The sequence below is a fragment of the Cimex lectularius genome, unplaced genomic scaffold, assembly GCF_000648675.2.
Source record: "Cimex lectularius strain Harlan isolate CLEC.00 unplaced genomic scaffold, Clec_2.1 scaffold128, whole genome shotgun sequence".
NCBI classification, from domain to species: domain Eukaryota; kingdom Metazoa; phylum Arthropoda; class Insecta; order Hemiptera; family Cimicidae; genus Cimex; species Cimex lectularius.
In genome coordinates, this window is record NW_019392876.1 from 652,648 (window position 1) to 677,528 (window position 24,881).

Sequence of the window (24,881 nt, forward strand, 5' to 3'; positions counted from 1 at the left end):
CAAGTAGCGGAATGCTACAGAGGTAAACAAACAATATCATTTGGAAGAGGATTAATAAGTGTTGACATTCATACAAATGAGTAATCCTGTAAACGTAAACAGAATATTTTATATAGATTTTTTTTAATGAAAACTTAAAATCCTGCATTATTTTCCGGACAACCCAATATATATATATATATATATATATATATATATGTATATACAATGTATGGCTAAAATCAACACGCACCATAATTGTTAGATTGCTGTCATCAATATTTTGTCTCATTTCTTGGGTTAGCATTATTAATGCTGTTTCTGTACTGCTGATCTATAACCATTCATTATGTTCATTAATTAAGTTATTTATTTCAAGATAAGAATAAATTTGCTGAAAAACCAATTTATCAAATATTTTACCTAATCAACAGATTATATTTATAGGTCTGTATGAGGAGCAATCAACTGGAGGTGTCTGTTTAATTAAAGGGTCTATGAAAGATTGTTTCCATTTTTCAGGATAAATTCCTAATTGCAATGAATAGTTATAAATATAACTCAATACACAACTCAGAATTGATTAGTTTTAACAAAGCATAGATATTTGATCGGGGCCTATAGATTTAGATGATATACTATTTATTACTGTACACACTGATTTTGACATTATATTTAACAGAGAGAGAGATAGATAGATAGATAGATAGATAGAGAGAGAGAGAGAGAGAGAAGAGAGAGAGAAAAGAGAGGTGAGAGAGAGAAAAGAGAGAGAGTGAGAGAAAAGAGAGAGAGTGAGAGTGAGAGAGAGAGAGTGAGAGTGAGAGAGAGAGAGAAGAGAAAGAGAAAAGAGAGAGAGTGAGAGTGAGAGTGAGAGAGAGAGAGAGAAGAGAGAGAGTGAGAGAGAGAAAAGAGAGAGTGAGAGAGAGAAAAGAGAGAGCGTTAGAGAGAGAGAGAGAGAGAGAGAGAGAAAGTGAGAGAGAGAGAGAGAAAGCGAGAGATAGAGGGTGAGGAAGAAACAGAGAGAAGAGGTTATTTTCCTACAAAACATATATATATATATATATATATTTGTGTGATACAATGAATGAATGAATAAATAATAGTATTTATGTACATGGAATACAACAAACTCAAAATATGTTACAAAATACTTTACAGCATGGACAGCAGTCCGTCAGCCGGAGCTGATATGAGCAAACACAGAATAATAATAATAAAAATACATGAAATAATTAAATTAAATTAATCTATGAACATACTATAAAATACTGCGATTAAATTAAATAAAATAAAAAATAAATGTATAAATCAAAAACAATAAAAATAAAGCAATACTAGAAAAGAAAATCGAAGAAATAGTAATAATAAAAGCTAACAAAATAAAGAGATATTGTAAAACATTAATAATTAAAGTGTTGGACTAGCTCGAATCTGTAAGTCCAAGCATGCAAAGCAAATCTGATGAGAGGACGACACAGACGGCCATCATTTAACATTGCTATGAGCGCGAGTCTGGTCAGCCTCGTCGCGAATCTCAGCCAGAATCGAACATTCGGCGACAAAATGAAATGTGTTTTCCACCGCTCTGGAATTACACAGAGGGCACAATTCAACTACTTTTTCCATCCATGGAGTGTAATTTAAGAATAGCAACTCGCACCTCAATTTAAATAGCCAGCGGAGCTCTCTAAGCGATAGACCACACGACCGGTCCGCAATCAGGCTGCATATGCCAGCCCAATGATCAAGTTCCGGATATAATGTAAAACGGGAAGCTTCAGAAAAAGCTTCAGAAAAAAAAAGTTGTGTGATACAATATGATTACGATAAATACATTTAGTTTTTTAAAAGTTAAATTTTATGAGAAACTGGCGCAGAAATTACCTGCTGTGAAACCGAGTCTCATTTTTTTCAATAAACCCGCGGCATAGTTCGGGTCGTAAACTCACGCTTGAGAGAGGGGAAGATCAATTTTGAAAAATGATTTTAAGCCGTGCCAGGCCACAAAGTGGTCGTTCTTTGGTGGGTCGTTAAAGCCGAAATCGCAATCAGAGAAGGAAAAAGGAGGCCGCGGCTGAATTTGATTGACATTCGGATCACACGGGGGTGATACGAGGCCAGAGATTAGATGTAGAAAGAGGGGCGCTTTTGGGAAATGACAGTACGACAAGGGGTGGGCCGAGTAAGGAGTAGAGTAAAAGGAATACGTTTGCATCATTGCAAAATGTCATACGCTCGAAATATTGATATAAATGTTTGGCTTTTATGAACATGTTTTTTTCAACCGATGAACAGAAAAACGTTCAAATCTCCCTTGGGCCAACCATTAACAGACATGAATTATTTATCCTATCGGTAAGATTTTTACATCGAAAATCGACGTACACGAAATTCTTATATATAAAGAAAAAAGTCATAACGAATAAATCTTTCGCCTTTTACTAAAGATTTCCGTGGAGAGGGACTCATTGATGAGTCTGTAAAGTAAAAGAAAAAAGTATTACATACATAATTTAATGATGAAAAATTTTACAACTCAATTACGGCATAAACAACGGTCACGTTGCTCGAAATTAAATTTTTTAAAAACTAATAGGCTAAACGGAATGAAGGTTGGATGCACCGAAACAAACAAGATCAAATTTATGCTCACGGGCAATGGATAGACAAGACAATAGGTGAATAACCTATAATTTTATGTTATACAGACAAAATATTGGAACGGGGCGAAGCACGAATTGGCACCCGATCTACGAGCCGAAATTTTAGCTATTGAAATCTTTGCACAACATAACAAATCTCATAACAAATTAGATAGAATCTCGTAAAAAACTAGATTTTAGATTTTTTTGTATTAGATTTATTTGTATTTTGTATTAGACACAACGGTGCAAGCGTAAAAATGTAAAAACAATCAGATAGCAAAGCAGGCGATAAATTAACTAATGCATTAATTTAGAAAGTCTAATTTATGTTATTTTCCGAGAATAGTAAAAAAACTTACCCTGTGTTGTCGATTCGATCTGAGGAAACATGTTAAACTCCTCGGTCTCACAACTACTCCCTAGAAAAAATCAAAATATACGTAAAGTTTGATCGTAATGATCCTCTAATTAGGAAAATGTTAAAAATTTCACAACAATAATGATATAACAATTTTGTAGTTAGATATTAATTGTAAAATTTTTTGATAGTTGGTTTATAATAAAATTAAATATTCTTTTCACGTAAGGTCTTGGTTGAGATGAAAAAGTCAGCGTCACGAGCGGGATTCGAACCCAAGACCTTCGGCTCAATAAACCACTGCTCCAATAACCACTTGAGCTGGGGGACCGCGGTAGCCGAGTGGTTAGCATGAGAGACTCTCACGCCGCGGTCGTGGGTTCGATTCCAACCGTCACCTCTGGCCCTTTTTTCCCGATAACCCCCAATTTGAACACAAAAGAATTCGTACTATGGCTAATATGCAAGATCATAAGGCCAATAAAAAAATAATAAAAAAAATTAAAAAAAAAAATTAAAAAAAAAACCACTTGAGCTATTGTGACTTCGATCCACCAACTTCCCGTCTCAACCTCTAAGCTTCCGAATTTTCCCACTTTTTGCCAGTTTTCAAATGTTAATGTTCAAATTGAGCCGAAGGTCGTGGGTTCGAACCCCGCTCGTGACGCTGACTTTTTCATCTCAATTGAGACCTTACATAAAAAGAATATATTAAAATGGTCAATTAGACCACTAAACATAAATGAGTTCATAATAAAGTGAAGGGGGCGTCGTTGGCCGCAACGGTTTAGGCGTTGACACGGGGCTCATTACTCTAAGGTAAAGATCCCGGGTTCGAATCCAGCGGCCCAGCATTCGAACCCGCCATAATTACAAACTTTTTTTTTGCAAAAACACCAGCACCCCGAGGGTTGATATAACCTCGATTTTTTAAATTAATTTTTTTTTATTGACGAGCTTTCGGGCAATACTACTTTAAAATGAATCAAGCATAACATTGATTTCAAATTTTAGGTGGTTTCTTAAAAACATAAAAATGCAGGGAAGTAGTTGTAGTCTTATAATTGCTTTTTTCGGTCAAATTAACCCTTTTTAAATTTAAATTAACGCTTTTTAACTTCCAACTAACCTTTTCGAGTTTACATTTGTAATGGTCCACTGGCATAATTAAAAAAAAAAAAAAAATACAATTGTATGCACAGTGCATTAATTGGCAACTTAGTTGGCATTGGTAGTCATATATATTACACTACTGGGGAGAAATTAAAAAAAAACCCTACGAGTAATATTTCTTATTGTGATACGAATAAATAAGTCTATGTATGAGTCCCTAGTTTATTTAATAAATAAAATAAATAATAAATAAAAATATAATGAAATGTAATAGAATCGCANTATATAATATATGCATACATGCACACACACACACACACACACACATAAATAAATAAATCGGTACATAAATACATGAATAAATAAATAAATAATATACAAACAAATAAAATAAATTAATTAATTAAATAACTAAGTTAGGCGTTAATATATTTGAGCCTCCCATTGAGGTCCCTTAGGGTTTTGTGTTTGGCTCTGGGTGAACGTTTTTGTCCGATATTTTGAACTTATGGCGTTACCAGAACATCTATCAAAAAGCAATTGGTCTCTATGAACTCGCGCAATCCGGAGTTTGTGTGGAGTTCATATATCTTGGTTACTAAAGGGCCGTTAGTGTATAACCTTAGGAACTTATTTTGAGTTCTTTGTTATAATTAGTGTTGCAAGTTAAGCCCCAAGCAGCGCATGTCAACACTGGCCTTACTATGGTTCTGTAGATGAGCAACTTGTTATGAACGCTCAACTGGGACTCTCGACACAAGAGTGGAAAAAGTATTTTTACGTGTTTTTTTTCCTTTTTGAATTAATTCATTGATGTGGGCTGTAAACGTTAACTTAATATCTAGCCGAAAGCCGAGGTACCTCATTAAGGGAGACCAGTTAATTTGTTCACCATTAAGGTAAACTTTAAGGTGTACAGTTGGACGTCTTTCAAGAGTAGGGCTTCAGACGTACTCCTTTTCACACTTATTTTCCACTTCGTAAAGTACCTGATAGTCCTCTCCGCTGCCATGCTGAATCGGTTGACTATAGCACTTTCCTTCCTTGATGATGTGTAGAGCGCAGTGTCATCCGCGAACATGGCCAGTTCAACGCCAGGGATATTAGGCATATCATTAATATAAATGAGGAACAGATCAGGTCCCTTAGAGACTTGTGGAACACCAGCAGCCACATTACCAACCCGTGATTCTACGCCTTGAATTGATATTACTAACTTTCGTCGGGTGAGGTACGATCTTGACTAAGTACTGCGGAAAGCCCATCTTGATAAATATGAATATTAGTCCAAGGTACCAGACTGAGTCAAATGCTTTGTTGATGTCTAGTAATAAGGCGCCTATATGACCTTTCTTATGGAACGTATCTCGGACATAATGACCCTGAAAAGATTTTTGACAATTTTTTGGTTTATTCAATTGAATAATACTACTGAACAACCAAAACTCCCGACTTTGACGTTTTGTGTAAAATAAGGCCTTACACGTGTTTAAATGAAAGGTTAAACAAAAATGTTTGACCCTAGCTGGTACATTGTCGTAGATGAGTCAACGGTTAGGTTAAAGGGGAGGTCATCCATCAAGCAGTAGTACATGCCGATGTAGCCCATCAAACGGCGTTAGACCTTTCTGTTTACTGTGGGAAGGAGGGGAAAAAGCCCGAACCCCAACGTAAAAATGTTGCAATGACTTTATCAGCTCCCTATTAAAATAAGGGTTATTCCTTATTTTACGATATTTTTTCCGACGTTTCCTTGTCCAACTTATTATTAGAAAACGACACGCTTTCTGTTGGTAATATACGCCCCAACAGAAAGCATTATACCAAAAATTTGAGATGGAAAGGCGAGAAATCGATTTCGCTCAGAGTGGAGATTTTTCTGTTGTGAAATGGATAGATTGGGGTGGAAAATCAGTTTCCGTGCTTAGTGCAATGCATGACGCCTCCAAATCCATTCTAATACAAATAAAAACTAAAGATGGTTCGACTGAACTAGTTGCTTGCCCAGAATTTTGGATTATAAGAAGTATGTGGGAGGGGTGGATCGATTGGATCAACTTATTGAATGTTATAATTTATCATGGTGCCTTAGGTGGTGGATGGAGGCTATTTTTTATTTACTTAATGCCGCCAAAGTCAACTATTATATCATACATAAAAAAACATTTCTGATGGCCTATCCGAATAAAATCCCATGTCGCATCTCATAAATCAAAACTAGCGACTGAACTAATCGGAGGATTTACTAGTCGGAAAAAACTAGCTGTTTCACCAAACGTTTATGGACAAAGCAGGAAAAACATGAAAGGACGACAACTATGTCCAAAGCATCCAAATTTACGAATTTGGGGAACGTATTCCGGTTCAGTTCCTGTTCCAGTTTTATGTTTAAGTAAGTTTTGTAAGTTTTAATATAAGAATAAAAAAAAGGAATTCTTATCATTACAATAAATTTATGAATATCTATTATAATTTTTTATATTTATTATCAATGAAACTATTGTTTGGAATAAGGTTTATCGCCAGAAGTGTGTAGTAAAAAAAATGGGAAAAACTGCCTATAGTGGACAGTTGCAAGTATAGCGACCACCTCATTGCACCTGCAGTAGATACGAAATAATTTTAAAATCTATTGAAACCTATTTCTTGGACTCCAAATAGAAGGTTTATGCAGAAAAAATTAGAAAAAAATCGTGGGGAATTCTGACCTATAAAGGGTTAAAGCGTTAAAAGCCTAGATGATGTGAAATATAAGCACGTAAAATAAAATTACTGTCTATTTGCCTTTTTTTTAATATAAAACAATTGGTCTATAAAGCAAGTTATTTATATTTTAATGAAATCTAGTATTAATAATGGTAGAATTATTTGTTTTTATATTTAATTTTATAAAACTTTTAATTTTAATTTTAATTAATTTTTGCTGTGACATTTTAGATACTAGGCCTTTTATATTTTAAAAAATTCTCAAATTAATAAAAGGATCTTTCATTTTTATATTTAATTGAATATAACTTTTACTTTTATTAGTAATTAATTTTTATGGGACATATTATATAAAAATCCAGTTTATATTTTAAAAAATTCTCAAGTTAAAATAACATTCTTTATTCCTATCCTTCTTTTTTTGTACACGCAATTTTTTATTTATAGGCCTATTTAAACACAGACACAAACATTTAAATAAAACACCTTACAAAAAGGCCTACAAATTTTTTTTAATCTTTTAATTTTATATTTAATTTTGCAAAACTTGTATTTTTAATTGAATTAATTTTCTGTCTAAAGACCAATTGTTTTATATTTCGACGAAAATTCTCAAATCTATAGGAATTTTATTTTGCATGCTTATAAGTACATGTCATTTCATAAATTAGTTTAATGCTTTGAAAGGGCTGACTTTAAATGAAAAGGGGCTAATTTCAAGTTAAACGGTTAATTCAAAAGTGAGTTAATTTGAAATTTAAAAGGATTAATTTTAAATAAAAAAAAGTTAATTTGAAATAAAAAGTTAATTTGAAAGTAAAAAGAGAAATTTTGTTGTTAAAAATGAGTTCCATTTTGTACTTAAAAATGGTTAATTTGAAATTAAGAAAGGCTCATTAGAAATAAAAAGGGTTACTTTGAAATTAAAAAGGGTTAATTTAATGTCAAAACGGGTAATTGGAAATTAAAAATAGTTAACGTCAATTTAAAAACGGTTATTACGAAATAAAAATGGTTCATTTGAAATACAGTGTTCATTTGGCATTAAAGAGGATAATTTGAAATTAAAAAGGGTTAATTTGAAAGAAAAAAGCTATTTAAAATTAAAAAATGCTAATTTGATCTTAAAACGGGTAATTTGAAATGAAAAATAGTTAAATTAAATTTTAAAACGGTTATTTTGAAATAAAAATGGTTCATTCGACATTAAAAGGAGTTAATTTGAAATTTAAAAAAAAGGTTAATTTGAAATAAACAGGGCTACTTTGAAATTAAAAAAAGCTAATTTGATGTCAAAAAGGGTAATTTGAAATGAAATTAGTTAACTTGAAGTTAAAAACGGTTATTTTAAAATAAAAATGGTTCATTTGAAATAACACAGGTTCATTTGCCTTTAAAAGGGGCTAATTTGGAATTCAAAGTGCTGATTTTATGTTAAAAAGTTTTAATTTGAAATAAAAGAGAGTTAATTTTAATTAATTTATTTTATTTTTATTTTATTCTATTTTATTTAATTAATTAATTTAATTTAATTTTAAATCAGGTCGCCCGTGGCCACTTTTTCACGCTATCCTTCCGCTAAGTTAGTTCATCGATAAATATCAATCACACACCATACTCTCGCTACGATGGAAACATTAGTCCATCTAGAAAATTCTTTATTCTTCATTTTTTAATAATGAATTCATCATATTATGAAAACAAGGATCTTATGTGTAAAGTGATGATTGTCCTATAAACGGACAAACGATCAGAAGGGTTTCCACCTTCTCGATCATCGTAACACCTTATAAGGGGGCTTGCCACTTCTGGTTCCAGCTGCTTCCCTTTTAAGGGTCTTTTCGGATATGCCTCTTCCTGAAGTTTTGTGTGTGGTCCAACCACCATGAACGGCTTGAATTATCCGATGAATTTGCTCATTGCTTCCTGTATCAGTGTCTTTTTGCTTTACGTTTCCAAACGACTAATTGTAAGTTGTTTTGGACAACCGTCCACACAAACTGTGAGATTTATCCATGAATCTGCAGGTTGGCCGTTACATAAATATACACCAATTTAAGTACGCCTATATTTTCTGGTTCGGTCTGCCAGATGCTTGGGCTTCTCGCTATTTTAAGTGGGTTTGTCTCGACTTCGCTCTGCTTATTTCCTGACCGACTAGGTCTGACAGAGAAAAAAAACAAGTAAAATCAAGCAGGTCAAGAAGATCATAAACTGTCAGGTCGACCAGCAGGCAGATCTCAAGAAGAAATTTGATAATAGGTTTTTTAAATATTTTTTATTTAGATTTCTTCAATTATTCGCCACAGTCTATATCTGAGAGAAAGTAGGATATTGCCCTAGGTTTATGAGAATTCTAGACCTTCGACCTATACTCGGTCTTATTATAGTCGGAATTAACTGTGATCTCTTTCCCTCAGTCTGTTACTTTAGGAATTAGATTTGACATTTCTTCCAATGACAATCCAGGAATCATGGGTCAATAGACATCCCCAGAACCTTGACAGTCTAGGACTCATCATGTAGATAGTGAACTCCAGGGACATTTGGGACTGATTAAGGCGCCGTCAAAAATCAAGGAAAATAACATTTGGGTACCAGGAAATATAGGGGACTAGGGTCCAGGGGCAACGAGAAGCCCGATAAATTAGGCCAAGGATGGATAGATAAGAAACAAGGAAAAACTTCTTATATTGAAGTACGAATGAATCAATAAAAATAAGATTAGTGATAATTTTGTCACAATGAAAAGAAAATCGCTGACTTACAAATAAACGAGCAATAAAGTAGACAAATTAAATCTTGATTAATTAAAAATAAAACACGTCTTCCTTTTTTGGAAATCTCCTTTTCTTCGAGAAAACAAAATATTGGCAAAAACCTTTTTGATGGACGCTAACAGACGCAATCCAGCACAAAAATGTTCGGTTTTTGAAACACGATACACAATATCTTATTTTTTTACAACAATGTGACTGTCCAAAGTACCTTCCATACACCGATACACGATTTTTTTTTAAACGAGGGTTCGCAACAGCAGAGGTCATATAAACCCTCAGGCTTCAGGGTGCCGGTGTTTTTGAAATGCAGGGCCGCTGGATTCGAACCCGGGACCTTTAACTTACAGTGACGAGCGCCGTGTCAACGCCTAAACCGTTGCGGCCACCGACCTCCCTCCTGCCTCCTTAATAGAGTGGATGGTGGAAAGGAGTTTTGGCGGCCTTTACGAACATATCTGTCATAAATGCCCTGTGCCACTTTGCGACATGCCGAATTGCCCAAACTGTAGATCCAACCAATGGGTTAGGAATAAGTGTTCGTTTCGTTGGGCCCTCTCAGCACAGAGGAGCACAGATCTATCAGACAATCGGTTAAAAATAGGTCTTAGTGAAATAGGGATGTATTCCAGGACGGATACATGCTAAAACTTTCATCATACCATCGCAGAAACTTACGGCAGGACTGCTAAACCTAGGACATGTTAGTAGGATTGCTGACTTCATACTGCAGACTCCAGAGGCGTATATATAGACTGGGGACACCGTAAACAAGCCTGTACAATTCAGGAAGAGGAAGAAACAGCAGAGATGTCCTCTGCTGAAGCGAACACCTATTAAGGTTGAGAGGAAAATGCTTGAAGGACCGGAAGTCTTCAACTTTGGGATCTGGTAAAAGCTTAATGAAATAAGATATGTTCAATTGGTACGAAGTTCTATGCACGATGAGATGAAAAGTATCTGAACACGAGCGATAAGAAGTATAGAGCCTTATGTTTAACGAAGACTAGATTGATGCAGATGGCACTATAGACCATTATTTTTATTGGTCTACAGAACGAAAATGGATCAATATGGACACAGCATCGGACAATTGCCATTGTCTTAGCCTGTTCTCTAATTTCCAAGATGACTTTACGTTCCTAAACACCTATGGTCGTTGTCAGAAGTCGACACAAGTTATCCAAATTACAATTAGTTTTATTTAATTCCAGGGATTTGGAATGTGGCTAGGTTTCCTTAAATATTTTTGAACTTTGAGACAGGGTTGTAATAAGTATACGTTATAAGACACAATGATATGGTGCTGTTTTCATATTAAAACCGGCAAAATGTTTTCAGTTTTCACTTTCCTGCGCTGATACTTTAATTGAGGTCGGGGAAGAAGGCGAGTGGAGGCATTGTAGGCTGACACCTTTGTACAAGAGGGCTAATCACAATAATGGTACGACCACATCCAACTAATTGAGCTCTGGGGGTTGTTAGCCCATCCTTCACACACAGTCATTCACTGGGAGGGGCTTTTCATCACACAACTTTGTTTTGTTTGACCCCTACTCACCACCGCGGTCAGACCGAAACTTCAAGTTTACACTAGTGGAGAGACGATTTTCACACACAAAAAAAAAAGAATTGTTTTTTCAATTCGGCAGAAAATTTTTGTTAGGTTGTTTCCAATCATTCCTGCCTACCAAAAGCTATAATATTATCAAAATTATAAGTAATGCGAGATTTGAAGCCAAGCAACTTGAAGGATCTTCTATCGACGGAATGTGGAGGGTTATTTAAAACAAATGAGAAAAATATCTTGAGTAATAATTATCAATTGTTCCTTCGTTCCTGGTCCGCCCAGTTTCGCCGTTGTCATGAATAAACGACGTCTTTAAACCAAAAGCCCAATAAAAATTCAACGGATTTTTTCAACATACCGAACAAAGTTTCAACTTGATTTGAAGCCGGTAAAAACGTTTTTGCTCTCTTTTGACAGTTGCCCCAATGCTTATTGATCCATTGCCGCCGAGCAAGGTAAAGCTAACGTTTTTATTGTGTCGCACTGAAAGGTTTCACGAAAAATAACAATACTATGACTACGATTGCCTTGAAAAAATAAATTTTTAAATAATTTTGAATTAAAGAAGATTTAATTAAATAAATCTTGACCTAGTTTACGTTTATCAAAATCATAAGTATGACCCAAATATAAAATAGTGACATACTATTTGTTGATAATTATTTTGTCAAAAATATGTAAAGTTCGATGTAGTACTATATATTCAACCCTTGATCCTCTCGCACCTTGCATTTGCGCAAATAAATGCACTCACTCAGAGAATAGCAATTAAGCAACCATTTAATTCTAAAAAATGGAAAAGCAGGCGAGGAACGTCTATGCTTTATTCACCGAAAAATCGTCTCAGACTCCTCGGTTTTTTTACGGAGACAACATTTAAAACACTCTTCCAGTAAACCATTCACTGCATTACATACTCTAAGTAAATAACTAATCTAATTAAGGGTCAATATGGAACTAAATAATCGCACGTTGACCTTAAGCAAATAGGAAAAGTACGATAAGCCACAAAGCTGCAGCGATTTCTCTGTCTCTTTCTACCAATAAATCTTTATCTATTTCTCTTTGTATTTATCTCTTTATTGCTCTTTTTTCTTTCTTTCACACACACACACACACACTCTCTCTCTCTCTCTCTATCTTTCTTTCACTCTTTTTCTCTCTGTTTCTAACTCACCTTTATTCCAAGACTGATCCAAAAGTCTTAATTGCGTGAAAAAATTTAATCATCAATCAATTTGTATTTCTGTTACTTTTTATTTAACTATCTCTTTCTCTTTTTTTTCTTTCTTTCACACACACACTCTCTCTCTTTCTCTCTCTTCACTATTTTACTCTTTCTTTCTCTCTCTTTCTAACTCACCTTTATTCCAAGACTGATCCAAAATGCCTAATTGGCGTGAAAAAATTTAATCATGAATCAATTTTTATTTCTGTCACTTTTTATTTATCTATCTCTTTTCTTCCTTTCACACACTCTCTCTCTCTCTCTCTCTATTTCACTCTCTCTCTCTCTCTCTCTCTCTCTCTCTTTCTAACTCATCTTCATTCCCAGACTGGTTCAAAAGTCCTCTCAATCAATTTTTATTTCTTTCATTTTCTATTTATCTATCTCTTTCTTTTTCACACACTCCCTCTCTCCCTCTATTTCTTTTTCTCTCTCTCTCTCTCTCTCTCTCTTTCACTTTTTTACTCTTTCTTTCTCTCTCTTTCTAACTCACCTTTATTCCAAGTCTGATCCAAAAGTCCTAATGGGCGTGAAAAAATTTAATCATGAATCAATTTTTATTTATGTCCCTTTTTATTTATCTATCTCTTTCTTTTCCTTTTTCTTCCTTTCACACACACTCTCTCTCTCTCTCTATTTCACTCTCTCTCTCTCTCTCTCTCTCTCTCTCTCTCTCTCTCTGTCTCTTTCTAACTCATCTTCATTCCAAGACTGGTTCAAAAGTCCTAATTGGCGTGAAAAAATTTAATCATGAATCAATTTTTATTTCTGTCACTTTTTATTTATCTATCTCCTTCTTTTCTTTTTTCTTCCTTTCACACACACTCTCTCTCTCTCTCTCTCTCTCTCTTTCTAACTTATCTTCATTCCAAGACTGGTTCAAAAGTCCTAACTTGGCGTGAAAAAATTTGACCCTCAATCAATTTTTATTTATTTCATTTTCTATTTATCTATTTCTTTCTTTCACACACACTCCCTCTCTACCTTTATTTCTTTTTCTCTCTCTCTCTCTCTCTCTCTCCCTCTCCCTCTTTGCTCTCTCTCTCTTTCTCTTTATGTATTTCTCTCTCATACTCTTTTTGTTCTCTCTCTCTCTCTCTCCTCTGTCTGTCTCACTCTCTCTCTCTCTCTTTCTCTCTCACTCTAAATCAGCTTCAGTGTAAGAGAAGAACAAGAGACATATCTTTGCGTGAAAAAATAAAACCACCAATCTCTCTCTCTTTACTTTCACTTTTACTTTTACTTTTTTTTACTTTTTCTTCACTTTCTCTGTCTCTCTCTCTCTCTCTCTCTCTCTCTTTTTCTCTTTCACTCTATCTATCTGTCTATCTAGCTTGGCTGTTGTTACAAAAAATTTTTACTCTACTTTGCTACGTCGCTCCGTAACAACGTTAAAATTGAATTTGACAGCCAGCGATGTTCGTGACCGCATCTTGAGACTTTCCTTTTTTCTCGAAGAAAGGATTTGCCAACTGCTTATGTCTATTCTCAATTAGGTGATCTACGTAGCTTATCCGAAAGTTTGGTTGGTTGGATAGCGGGGTCGAGTCAGGAGGTCACACCATTACTCTCTTCACCTTTCTATGTTCAGAAATTTCGTTGAACTATTTGCAAAAAGCATTATGAATGTCGTTAATGATAGGTCACAGTGACCTACAGGTGAAGATGGATTGAATCAATCGATGACAAATGAGAAAATATAATACGAAGGAATCACAGCCATTTATCCAAGCTTGGTTTTCAGTTGAAATGAGGCCGATAAAAATTATTTAAAAAAACGTGGAACAAGGGAAAAAAACGTTAATAGATTTTGTATGGCACACGTCGTTTAATGATTTAAATAGACCGATAAGGTGGGGTTTGTAGGCTTTTAGGGAGCGCAAATATTTAATTCCAGGGACCGAACGCCCTTCCGATATCAGGGAGCCTTTTAATCCATCCGACATCAACACCATCAATTATAAATGTTTCTGTTTAACCTATGCTTCACTTTTGTGCCGGAGTCATTCTCTAGTTAACAACCATACCAGAGGGGGTAATAACCCCAAAGGGATGTTAAACATCCATATAATCTAAGATATAATCCGCTTTTGATTAATTCCCAGAGTTTTCAAAAATTGCTGCTGACATTTATTTAACATATAATCGTCGTCTTAAAAGGTACGTTATCAGGCTTACAGATGTCATATAGTGAAATCCTCGTTAGTAGTCGAATCTAGTTGTCTTTAAACAACCTTCCATTGTTGTTGACCACTTTATATGCATATAAGAATATAAGAAGAAGTAAAGTTCTTTATTCACAATCCCCCCCCCCAAAAAAAACACCGGACACGATCTGATAACTCCTATAATACTTCGATACTTCCCACAGAAGGCTATAGTTTTGTTTTGGCATCATTTAGTATTCAATTTCAGTTCAGTATGAACTTCTCACTTTCCCCTACTATGAACATTCCATTATCTCGTATTAAAACCCCAGAAACCTCCCCGCCACATGTCCTTTTACAGACCTAGTCAAATTTCTTGCTGACTCCAATTTGGTTTCCGTCCTAGTCATTCCTGGCAACGTTTCAAGACGGCACTATTTCCTCTGGTTTAAAATATAACTTGGGTATGTTCTTAGACATGTCTAAAGCTTTTGACCAGAGGCTGGTACCCGGGAATTCTCTTCAAACTAAAGCAGGTCCGATTCACAAGACCGATCCAGGCCGGCATCCCACAAGAGAGAATCTTGGTCCCATCCTACATACCATTTATACTGCTGACCTGCTATCCCAACACCATCCTACAACCTACGCGGTCGATACTGTAATTTTAGCTTTCAACTCCAACCCTACCCAAGCCACCTTCAACATCTAGGAGCAACTTGGGCTCATTAAAGTGTTGTCTAAAACATGAAAAATGAAACTGAACGAGGATAAATGCACCCCAATCACGTTCACGTTAAACTAACGTCCCTGCCTATTCGTTACCAGTAAAACCGACACGTACACAAGTAAAATACATAGACGGTAGACTGACGTTGATTCTTCACACAAAACTCAAGCGGCAAAACCTAAATAGACAATTTGAACAACTATGAAGACTTGTAGAACATATATCTATCTTGTCCGTCAACGTTAAACTAACTTTTTCAAGACTTTACTTCGATCAATTCGGACATTCGGAGCGGAACTGTAGGGCACCACAAGTCATATAAGGTCCAACGAACCATTCCAATCAAAAATCCTCAGAAGAATGCTGAAACTTCTTAGTTTGTCTCCGACCTCACTATCCACGAGAACCTTCGTCAAAGAATTAATCCGTTCTCGTTTCCTTAAGTCTCACTTCAATCTTTCAACCCATCCTAATCCTACTGCTTACAAATCTTAATGCTTCTAATCCTACAAGCCCTTTACCATGAGAATCCTCCACGTCGTCTAGACGATAGCCCCGAGACCTCCTCTCCTTAACCCGACGATAAAAAAAACTGGGCTGGTTTCTCACTGGCCGTAGTGTCAGTGTTTAAGTATATATATATATANCATTTTCTTTATCGTGCCAACGTTTCGATCTTTATTGAGATCATCTTCAGGGCTCAAAGTGTTTGTCTTCTGTGTAATTGTGCCATTCTTGCGTGTCATGTCGAGAATGCCAGTGAGATTTTGCTATTTCGTGTTTATATACGTTGGATTTTGAAGGGGTGGGGAAGGATGTCGGTATAGAAATTGATAAATATTGATCTATATAAAAGATTGACTTACCGTCTTGGTACCATGGTTCTTGTATATTTGTTCTCGATGGATGGTATGCTACCATTCCTGAAAAATAAAAAAAAGAACATGAACATGCATTATATTTGTAACGCAAAACCAAGTCAATTGACCGAAAACCGACATATAATCTGTCCATTTCAAAAACCAAAAGATGGAAAAATCAACCAATCACCTATCTTAACAATAAAGTTTTATTCAACGAGAAAATACTACTTTTTTGTTAAATAAAAATGTTGTTTAGCACAATAACTATAAGAACCATGAAATAATAGTTCTGTTTAAGAGCTACCATCAAAAACAATTCAAATTGATGTACAGTTTGTATATGCATATATATGTGTTTTTTTTAACCCAAAATATACATCCTAGAAGAAGAAAAGGTTTTAGTTATACAATAATTTTAAAGTAAATAAATTATTATTATAGGAATTTTTTAAAATATCTTTATGCAATTACATAGTGTACAGAACAGACAGATTGTGGTTTATCACAAACCATAGCAGTTGCCTCTTCCATTGTAACACTTAAGTTCTCATAGCATACCATTGATATAAAGTAGGAAGAGGATCGTCCTCAACACAGCACTCTGCGGTACCCCCGTGTTCCATCAAATCCATATCACTACCTATCCTTATTATTTAATAATATTAGAAGGCCGGAAGAACTGTATGTTCAACACTGCGACCTCCCGAAACTCTCTTTCCCAGCTAACCTTAACACTATTGTTAAATTCACTAATTTCGTGGTCCGCTTGACCAATTAATACATTACAATTAATTAAGGTTTTTAGTTGAGATAAAAAGTCAATGGCACGAGCGGGATTCGAATCCACGATCTTCGGCTAGATACGCCGCTGTTCTACTACTTGAGCTATCGTGACCTCGATCCACTCGGACACCAACTTCCCATCTCAACCCCACCTTTTGAATTATCCCTCCTTTTTGCCATTTTTCGGTGTCCGAGTGGATCGAGGTCACGATAGCTCAAGTAGTAGAGCAGCGGCGTATCTAGCCGAAGATCGTGGGTTCAAATCCCGCTCGTGCCACTGACTTTTTTATCTCAACTAAAAACCTTAACTATTGTTAAAATTGTCTCTATGAGACAGCATTGGTCATATTGAGCCCTAAAGGGTTAGTAGTGTTAAATAACATTGACGCTATTTGAAGAGTTTTTTCATGGCTGGGGACGTCACATTTCATTGGGAGTTTCTAGTAGGTGAATGTGTTGCCAATACACGACGTCCAACTTCAAGAATCCCTATCACAAGAGCTTCACATTTCGCTACCTTTACAGTCTCTTTAGAACTTTTACGTCTTCTGACGTAAAATATGCAAATAAAAACCAACCTCTCAAAAAAGCTCTTGGATTTCATCTCAATACCCCTTCCAATCTTTGAAAACTTCCAAAAACGCCATTGTTTTCGTAACTACCTTTTATAATGCAACTCGCCGTCCAACTCACATCCTGTCGCCATGGAAATTTTCCATGGTTCACCCAATAAATCTAATAGACCACACCACCTTGTGGCCCTACTGCCTCATCAGTTTACTGCCTGTTCTTGGTAAACTACGTGAAAAACTCCCTTATAATCAAATACACCCCATCCTCGAATCATTTTATATAATCCCCGAACATCAATGTGAATTTAGGCGCCACCATTCCACTGTTCACGTTGGTGTCTCGGGTGTCTCGATGTCGAAAAGGCTATCGATCGAGCCTGGAACCTGGTTTTACTCGGGAAACTCAAGGGCATCCTACCCTTACACACTATCCCATCCTTACCTCCGGGTAGCGTCCTTGCGGCACTACTGTACTGATTATGTATGTCTATATATATATATATATTGCTGATATCCCTGCCCGTCCCGACCCAACTATCCTAACATACGCACGGTCATTCTATTTCTAACTCCGACCCCGTTATAACTCACGGAACCTCTCCAGAATAGCTGTGTCTTCCATTTCCAACGGTTCAAAAAATGGCGAATCCAAATAAATAGCACAAAGTTCAGAAACATAACCTCCAATCTATTATAACCTTACCCCCTTCCATAGAAATATAGGGGTAAAACTAGACAAACGACTCATCTTGGATCATCAAACGGGACTCAAAAGGACAGAACAGAACCGAAGATATCCGTTACTTAAAAGAATACTAGACAACAGATTTAAACTCTCCCTTGACAACAAAACACTCATGTACAACTCAATACTAAAACCAAATGGACATTTGGCGTTCAACCAAACCTTCCAATATCCACAGGATCCAGACCTTTCAATCGCGAATCCTTACATCCATCTTACCGAACCATTTATAACGACCATTAATAACGCAAAAAATAGCTAACTTCTAATCCCACTCTAATCCACACGGACAACTACTTTCTTCCCGATCCTTTCTATAATCCTCGTTTTTCAAATCATAATTATTCTTCAATGAATTACCATGATTTGTAAAATTGGCACGGAAATATTTCTTCAAATATTATTAGAAATTACATAAAATTGAAGGATAAAAGAATAGCGTCAGTGAATTCTGAAGATCCGCAACACGTCTGGCTACAAAAAGAAGAAAAAAGAATAGGGCAATAAGATAATTGTTAAAGTGAAACAGGGGATAATGAAATATTCCCATTTTTAATCAGTCATCGATTCCTCTAAATGGAGGATGATTCAGAGGAACATCTATCGATCGAGGTTTTAATCATAATTAAGTAATATCTATATATCACTGTCAACTCTGTTACTGGGGCTGTTTTACTTTTCGATTATACTGAACCTAGCCGAGAACAATTTCTGTACTTCTGAACTGTTACCTTGGCCTCTGATGATAGATTCAGCTCGGTTAATAGTATGTCCCGGAACTGCAATCTCGTGATTTTCGAGGGTGCAAAAAAAACGGCGAAATTAGGGGAATTCACGAATTAAATGATTGATAAATTCAATTTGTTTAGTGGTCTCATTGACCAAATTACTTTTTTCAATTAATTATTCTGTTTATGTAAGGTCTTGGTTGAGATGAATCTCGCTCGCGACACTGACTTTTTCATCTCAACCAAGACCTTGCATAAAAAGAATAATTTATTGAAAGAAGTAATTTGGTCATTAGACCATTAAACATAATGGATTTAATAAGTAAAAGAAGTATCACTTCACTAACAGCTCCTCGTGGCCACTTCATACGTCGCTGAGAATCGAATCCTGATTACACGACATTTGAAAATATGGCAAAAAGAGGGAAAATTCGACAGGTTGTAGGTTGAGATGGGGAGTTTGTGTCCAAGTGGATCGAGGTCACGATAGCTCAAGTGGTTAGAACAGCGGCGTATTGAGCCGAAGGTCGTGGGTTCGAATCCCGCTCGTGACGCTGACTTTTTCATCTCAACCAAGACCTTTCATAAAACAAACCTGATAAATGTTTAACATTCTCCACTGATTATTATTATTATTCGGTTATCCGGAAAATAATGCAGCTTTATGGTTATAAAATACCATCCATTACTTCAAATACCCATCAATACACTTCTCCCTACGTGGTGGCAACTTCTCTATACCCTCTGAATAGAATTTTGTGCCTTTATTATTAAGAAATTCTGCAAACGCATTTTCTAACGAATTTTGATCAATAAATTTTTGATGCTGTAAAACGTTGTCTAGTTGTTTGAAAAAATGGTAGTCGGTAGGCGAGAGGTCTGGAAAATAAGTAGGGTGAGGCAGAACTTCATAACCAAGATCCAGCAGTTTTCGTGTTGTCACGTGTAAGACATGGTGTCGAGCATGGCTTCAATAATGCCAATTTCTGGTGAATTGCTTCAAAATTCGGCATTGATTGTTTCGCCAGGATTCAAGAATCTCTAGAAAAACAGCCCAAATGAAGCCCACCAAGATCGATTTGCAAGTTCTCGAACAGTTGCTGTGGGATTTTCTTCCACCAAAGCGCGCAGAACATCATCAACCTGGAAGAAATCCTCCCAAGACCTTCTTTGTCTTCAAGGCTCTCTCTTGAAATTTTTCAAACCATCTCGCTCACACTGCCATCGCCCGAGAGACTTCGTTTCAGTTTCTGGCCGTTTGGACACCGTCCCGACCGACTTTAAACTCATAAAACGAAAATACTGAGACAAATAAACATTTTAGTTAGGAAAAAGATAAAAAAACTGTTGACATTCATACCAAAGAATAATCCATCAAACGTAAACAGTTTATTGTATAGAGGGTGAATCGAAAGAAAACATGATAACCTGCATTATTTTCCGGATAACACAATATATGTAAAGCATCAAACACCATAACCAAAGAATTTGAAATTTGAGACTTTTCTGCTGCGATGAACCTGTCCCTTGGTCGTAGTAAAAGAGTAGAAACCTGTACATTAGCAACAAGAACAATCGTTTATCATGTTTACCTTTAAAAGGTCAAACTTCATGGAAAATTAAAGTCATACGTCAATAAAGTATCCCAATAATTACACAAGATCAAACCAGAAATGAACTAATAGATCAAAACGTACGATGGTCCCAAACCACTATAGTCGGACGAAGGTTTACTTTTTGGTTACTAGGAATCGGCTTTACGACCTTACCATCATTGTCTAGTTTGTTTAGAAGGCTTTTTACTAAATTTATGTATCCTTCAGACTTTGGTATTTCCTCTCAACCTGAGTAGGCGTTGAAGCCAACAGAGAATATGTTCCGTTGTTTCTTATTTTTCCTGTCAATATCTGATACTTGTACTGCTCCTCCAGAATCTGCAGTATCAAGTCAGAAGTCTCACTGTTCTAGTCACATGTCGTAGGTTTAATAGTTATGCTGTTAGTTTCTGTGGTTCTTGTATCCACTTTTTCCCATGCCTCTGCCCTGGAGATATTCCCATTGAACTAAAGACTTATTTCATTAAGCTTAAGGCTTTTCCAGAGCACAAAGATGAGCACGGGAATCGCACAATAGGCCAATATTGGATATTGCGTAAGGATATAAAGAGGCTGACTCTTTTTAACCTCCAACCGATGATTTTTAGATTTGGTAGTACTACCATTAGTTTTTGCGACGGTCTTTTCAGAAAGGACAATATTATAAAACTCGAGAAATTGGTCAAAATATACAAATAGGTTATTTACACACCTGTTGATTTCTCATCTAAGTAGTTTGAACGACATCCCCAAATCATCCCTTGCCATCGACCCCGATGGGATTGTAGTAGTGACAGATATATTTCGTGAAAATTGGCAGTTAAAGGGCCACAGGATTCCGAATAATCTTTGTCGAATATAATATCATCTATATCTATATTCAATGCTGAAATATACTCCCTTTCAAGAGCATGTAATATTTATGTACATTTTCGAGTCTCAGTTAAGTAAGTAATGAATTTATACGATATTCCCAAATTAAATATCTTTGCCCTACGATTAACTATGACAAAAACCTCCGAAAAGTCTATAACAAAGCAAGGGATATTTTGACCTCTTTGGGACAACTTTAAATTGGCTATATTGAATAGGATAAATTAATTAAACACCGAAAGCTATTATTACTCAGGGCAGTTTTCAGTTACGAAGGTTTAAAACATTTGAGAAGTGCTCCTTCCAAAATTTTGGAAATAACATGAAACAGGAAATTGCTGTAATTGAATACGTCATTGATATCACCCTTATTAAATAAGAGAAACACGATGGCCCTACTACATTATGTAGCAAACTTCTTATTAAAAAATAAAATCAAATGAAGACAAAGTTAATTTTATATTTTAAGAAAATCTGTCTGATTAATAGAAGAAACATTCGTTTTTATATTTAATGTTACATAACTTTTAAATGTAATTATAATTTGTTTTCATGTGATATTAAAAGAAATTCTTTATTTTTATCCTGAATTTTATTTCAATTAATTAAGGTTTTTAGTTGAGATAAAAAGTCAATGGCACGAGCGGGATTCGAACCCACGATCTTCGGCTTGATACGCCGCTACTTTACCACTTGAGCTATCGTAACCTCGATCCACTCGGACACTAACTTCCCATCTCAACCGCACCTTTTGAATTTTCCCTCCTTTTTGCCATTTTTCAAATGTCGTGTAATCGGGTTGGATTCTCGACGATAAATGAAATGGCCACGGAGAGCTTTGTGTCCGAGTGGATCGAGGTCACGATAGCTCAAGTGGTAGAGCAGCGGCGTATCAAGCCGAAGATCGTGGGTTCGAATCTCGCTCGTGCCATTGACTTTTTTATCTCAACTAAAAACCTTAATTAATTGTAATATATTAATTGGTCAAGCGGACCACGAAATTAGTGAACTTAATTTTATTTTTCATTTTTACTTTACATAGATTGCATGCCATCTGTTTTTTTAATAAAAATAGTTAATTTGATTTCAAAATGGTTAATTTGAACTTAAAAAATGTGAAATTTACAAAAAGGTTAATTTAGATTTAAAAAAGGTTTGTTTGGAACTAAAATAGGTTAATTAAAAATCACATTCATACAAACAATGTGAAATTAAAAATTGTTAATTTGAACTTAAAAAGGGTTAATTTGATATTAAAAAGGGTTCATTTGAAATAAAAAACGTTGATTTTAAAATAAAATAGGTTCATTTGACATTTAAAAATAGTCATTGTGAAATTTAAAAAATTTATTTGTATGTAAAATAATTAATTTAAAGTAAAAAAGAAATTGTTAAACTTAAATTTTTCTTTTTTACTTTAAATTAATTATTTTACATACAAATAAATTTTTTAAATTTGAAATTTTAAAAAGTGTTGATTTGAAATTCAAAAAACTAGAAAAAAAATTTATAATAAAGTAGGTTAATTTAGAATTTAAAAAGATTATTTGAAATTTAAAATGTTTAATTTTGAACATGAATTAAATGGGTTAATTTATGTTAACAAAGGTTATTGTGAAATTAACAATATATTTGTTACAATAAATTTGAAATTAAATAGGGTTATATGGACTTAAAGTGATTAATTTGAGTTTAAAAAGTTATGGTGAATTTAAAAAAGGCTAATATGAAATCAATATATGGCCGTATTAATTATACTTTTATTGAGCTCTTGATTCAGATGAGAAAGTTATTTCACGAGGCGAAGGTCATGGGTTCGAAGCCTGCTCGTGACACTAACTTGTTCATCTCAACCAAGACCTTAGATAAAAAGTATAATTAATTGAGTTAATATGAAATTAAAAAGGGTTAATTTAACTGAAGGAAGCTGTATATTAAATCTCATAGACATATCGCTTAAGCTTAAATTGATTTAAAATTTGCCATAGCACCCATTCACTCTAATACAATACATCCCCACTATTTCAGAGTATCCGATATCCTTGGAGTGATTGGAGATAAACCCTTCCATTCATGCTAATAAATTATGTTCTCGCTAACCCAAAGTACTTGATATTTTTCGGGGGGATAAATCCTTCCATTCACGCTAACAAATTACATCCGCGTATTCATTAACACTAACCTAGAGCACTCGATATTTTTTCGGGATAATTGGTTATTAGCACCTCCATCCGCGCTAATAAATTACATTCGTTTCAATAAATAACAAATATCACATATAAAGATCAGACAATTAAAAATATCTACGGCCCTGAGATCTGTCCTGGTGATATGCCCCAAGGCCGCGTCTAGATCATTCTAGATGTCGTGTTTGTTTCTTTGCAGACTTAGTTCTTTGCATTTCATACTTGGTAATTTTTCTTAAATAATTAAAAAACCGAACAGCTTTTTCTGAACGATTGACCTTTTGTTAATATTAGTATATATTATCTTCTTACCGTTATTTCTGTCGTGCAGGTGTGATATAAAAGCATGAGCATCTCTCCCCGCGTAGCCCGACGAAACCTGAAACAGAAGAAGAGAAAAGGCCTATTAAAGATTTTGTTTTAGAATCAAGAACAATAATAACGGCCAATCGGTTTATCGAGTTGCAAACACAACCGGGCAATAAAAGGGGAAATAATCGTTCGATTGGTTTCTTCGATTGGAAAGATGAAATTCCATTGTAAGTTAATAGAAATGAGAAAAAAAAGTAAAATGGGGTCGTGTAGTGGCGAGAGGAGGGAATCTAAAGCTGTGGGCCCTATTTCCGTTTAAGATCCAACTTGTCATTGGTCGGGTTTCCTGGTCGGAACGACTGCATTTCCTACCGCAACCCTCAGTGACAACTAACTGGAGGAAAGTGTCCAAAGATGAGTCGATAACCCAATTACTCTGCATGTCTAAACCGCTGAAACACCCTCAGAAATCACTTCATAATACAATTATAATCCTCTTTTGTTCAGGAAGCTGCAATCTAAAGATACAAACGAGAAAAACCCGAGTGATTCTCCTAATGGGCTAATTAATATCTGCAGCGGACTGAATCTCTGGCAGCTTTTTGTTACCTTTGGTCGGTAATTTACTACGAAACCGGCAAAAAAAAAAACGTTTTTCAACAAGCAGCACAAATGAACAAAATATTTCATCGTCTGAATTTCAATAATAAAATATATCGGGTTGTCCGGAAAATAATGCAGGATTTTAAGTTTTCATTAAAAAAAATCTATATAAAATATTCTGTTTACGTTTACAGGATTACTCATNTTGATTAAAGAACATTGCTTTAAAGTAACTAGTTTCTTTTTTTTTGTTTAATACCAAAATCCTGCATTATTTTCCGGACAACCCAATACAACAAATATCTGGTGCTATATATTATCATCGCAGCATTTTATTTTTCTTTATTTTCTTTGTACTTAAAGCC

At 35.1% G+C, this 24,881-nt stretch overlaps 1 protein-coding gene and 1 pseudogene across 1 annotated transcript in view; one reads left to right on the forward strand and one right to left on the reverse strand.

Moving 5' to 3' along the window:
* Window positions 1-23,976, reverse strand: part of LOC106664079 (ETS translocation variant 1-like) — a 44,800-nt gene extending 20,824 nt beyond the window's left edge. The window contains exons 1-3 of the mRNA XM_024228972.1: window positions 23,914-23,976; window positions 16,123-16,179; window positions 2,987-3,046 (exon numbers count right to left, since the gene is read on the reverse strand). Coding sequence (XP_024084740.1) covers window positions 2,987-3,046; window positions 16,123-16,177 — 115 coding nt within the window. The 5' untranslated portion in view covers window positions 16,178-16,179; window positions 23,914-23,976. The remainder of the gene's footprint in view (window positions 1-2,986; window positions 3,047-16,122; window positions 16,180-23,913) is intronic.
* On the forward strand, window positions 2,396-2,439 carry LOC112127672 (annotated as a pseudogene).
* Window positions 23,977-24,881: the final 905 nt, after the last annotated feature.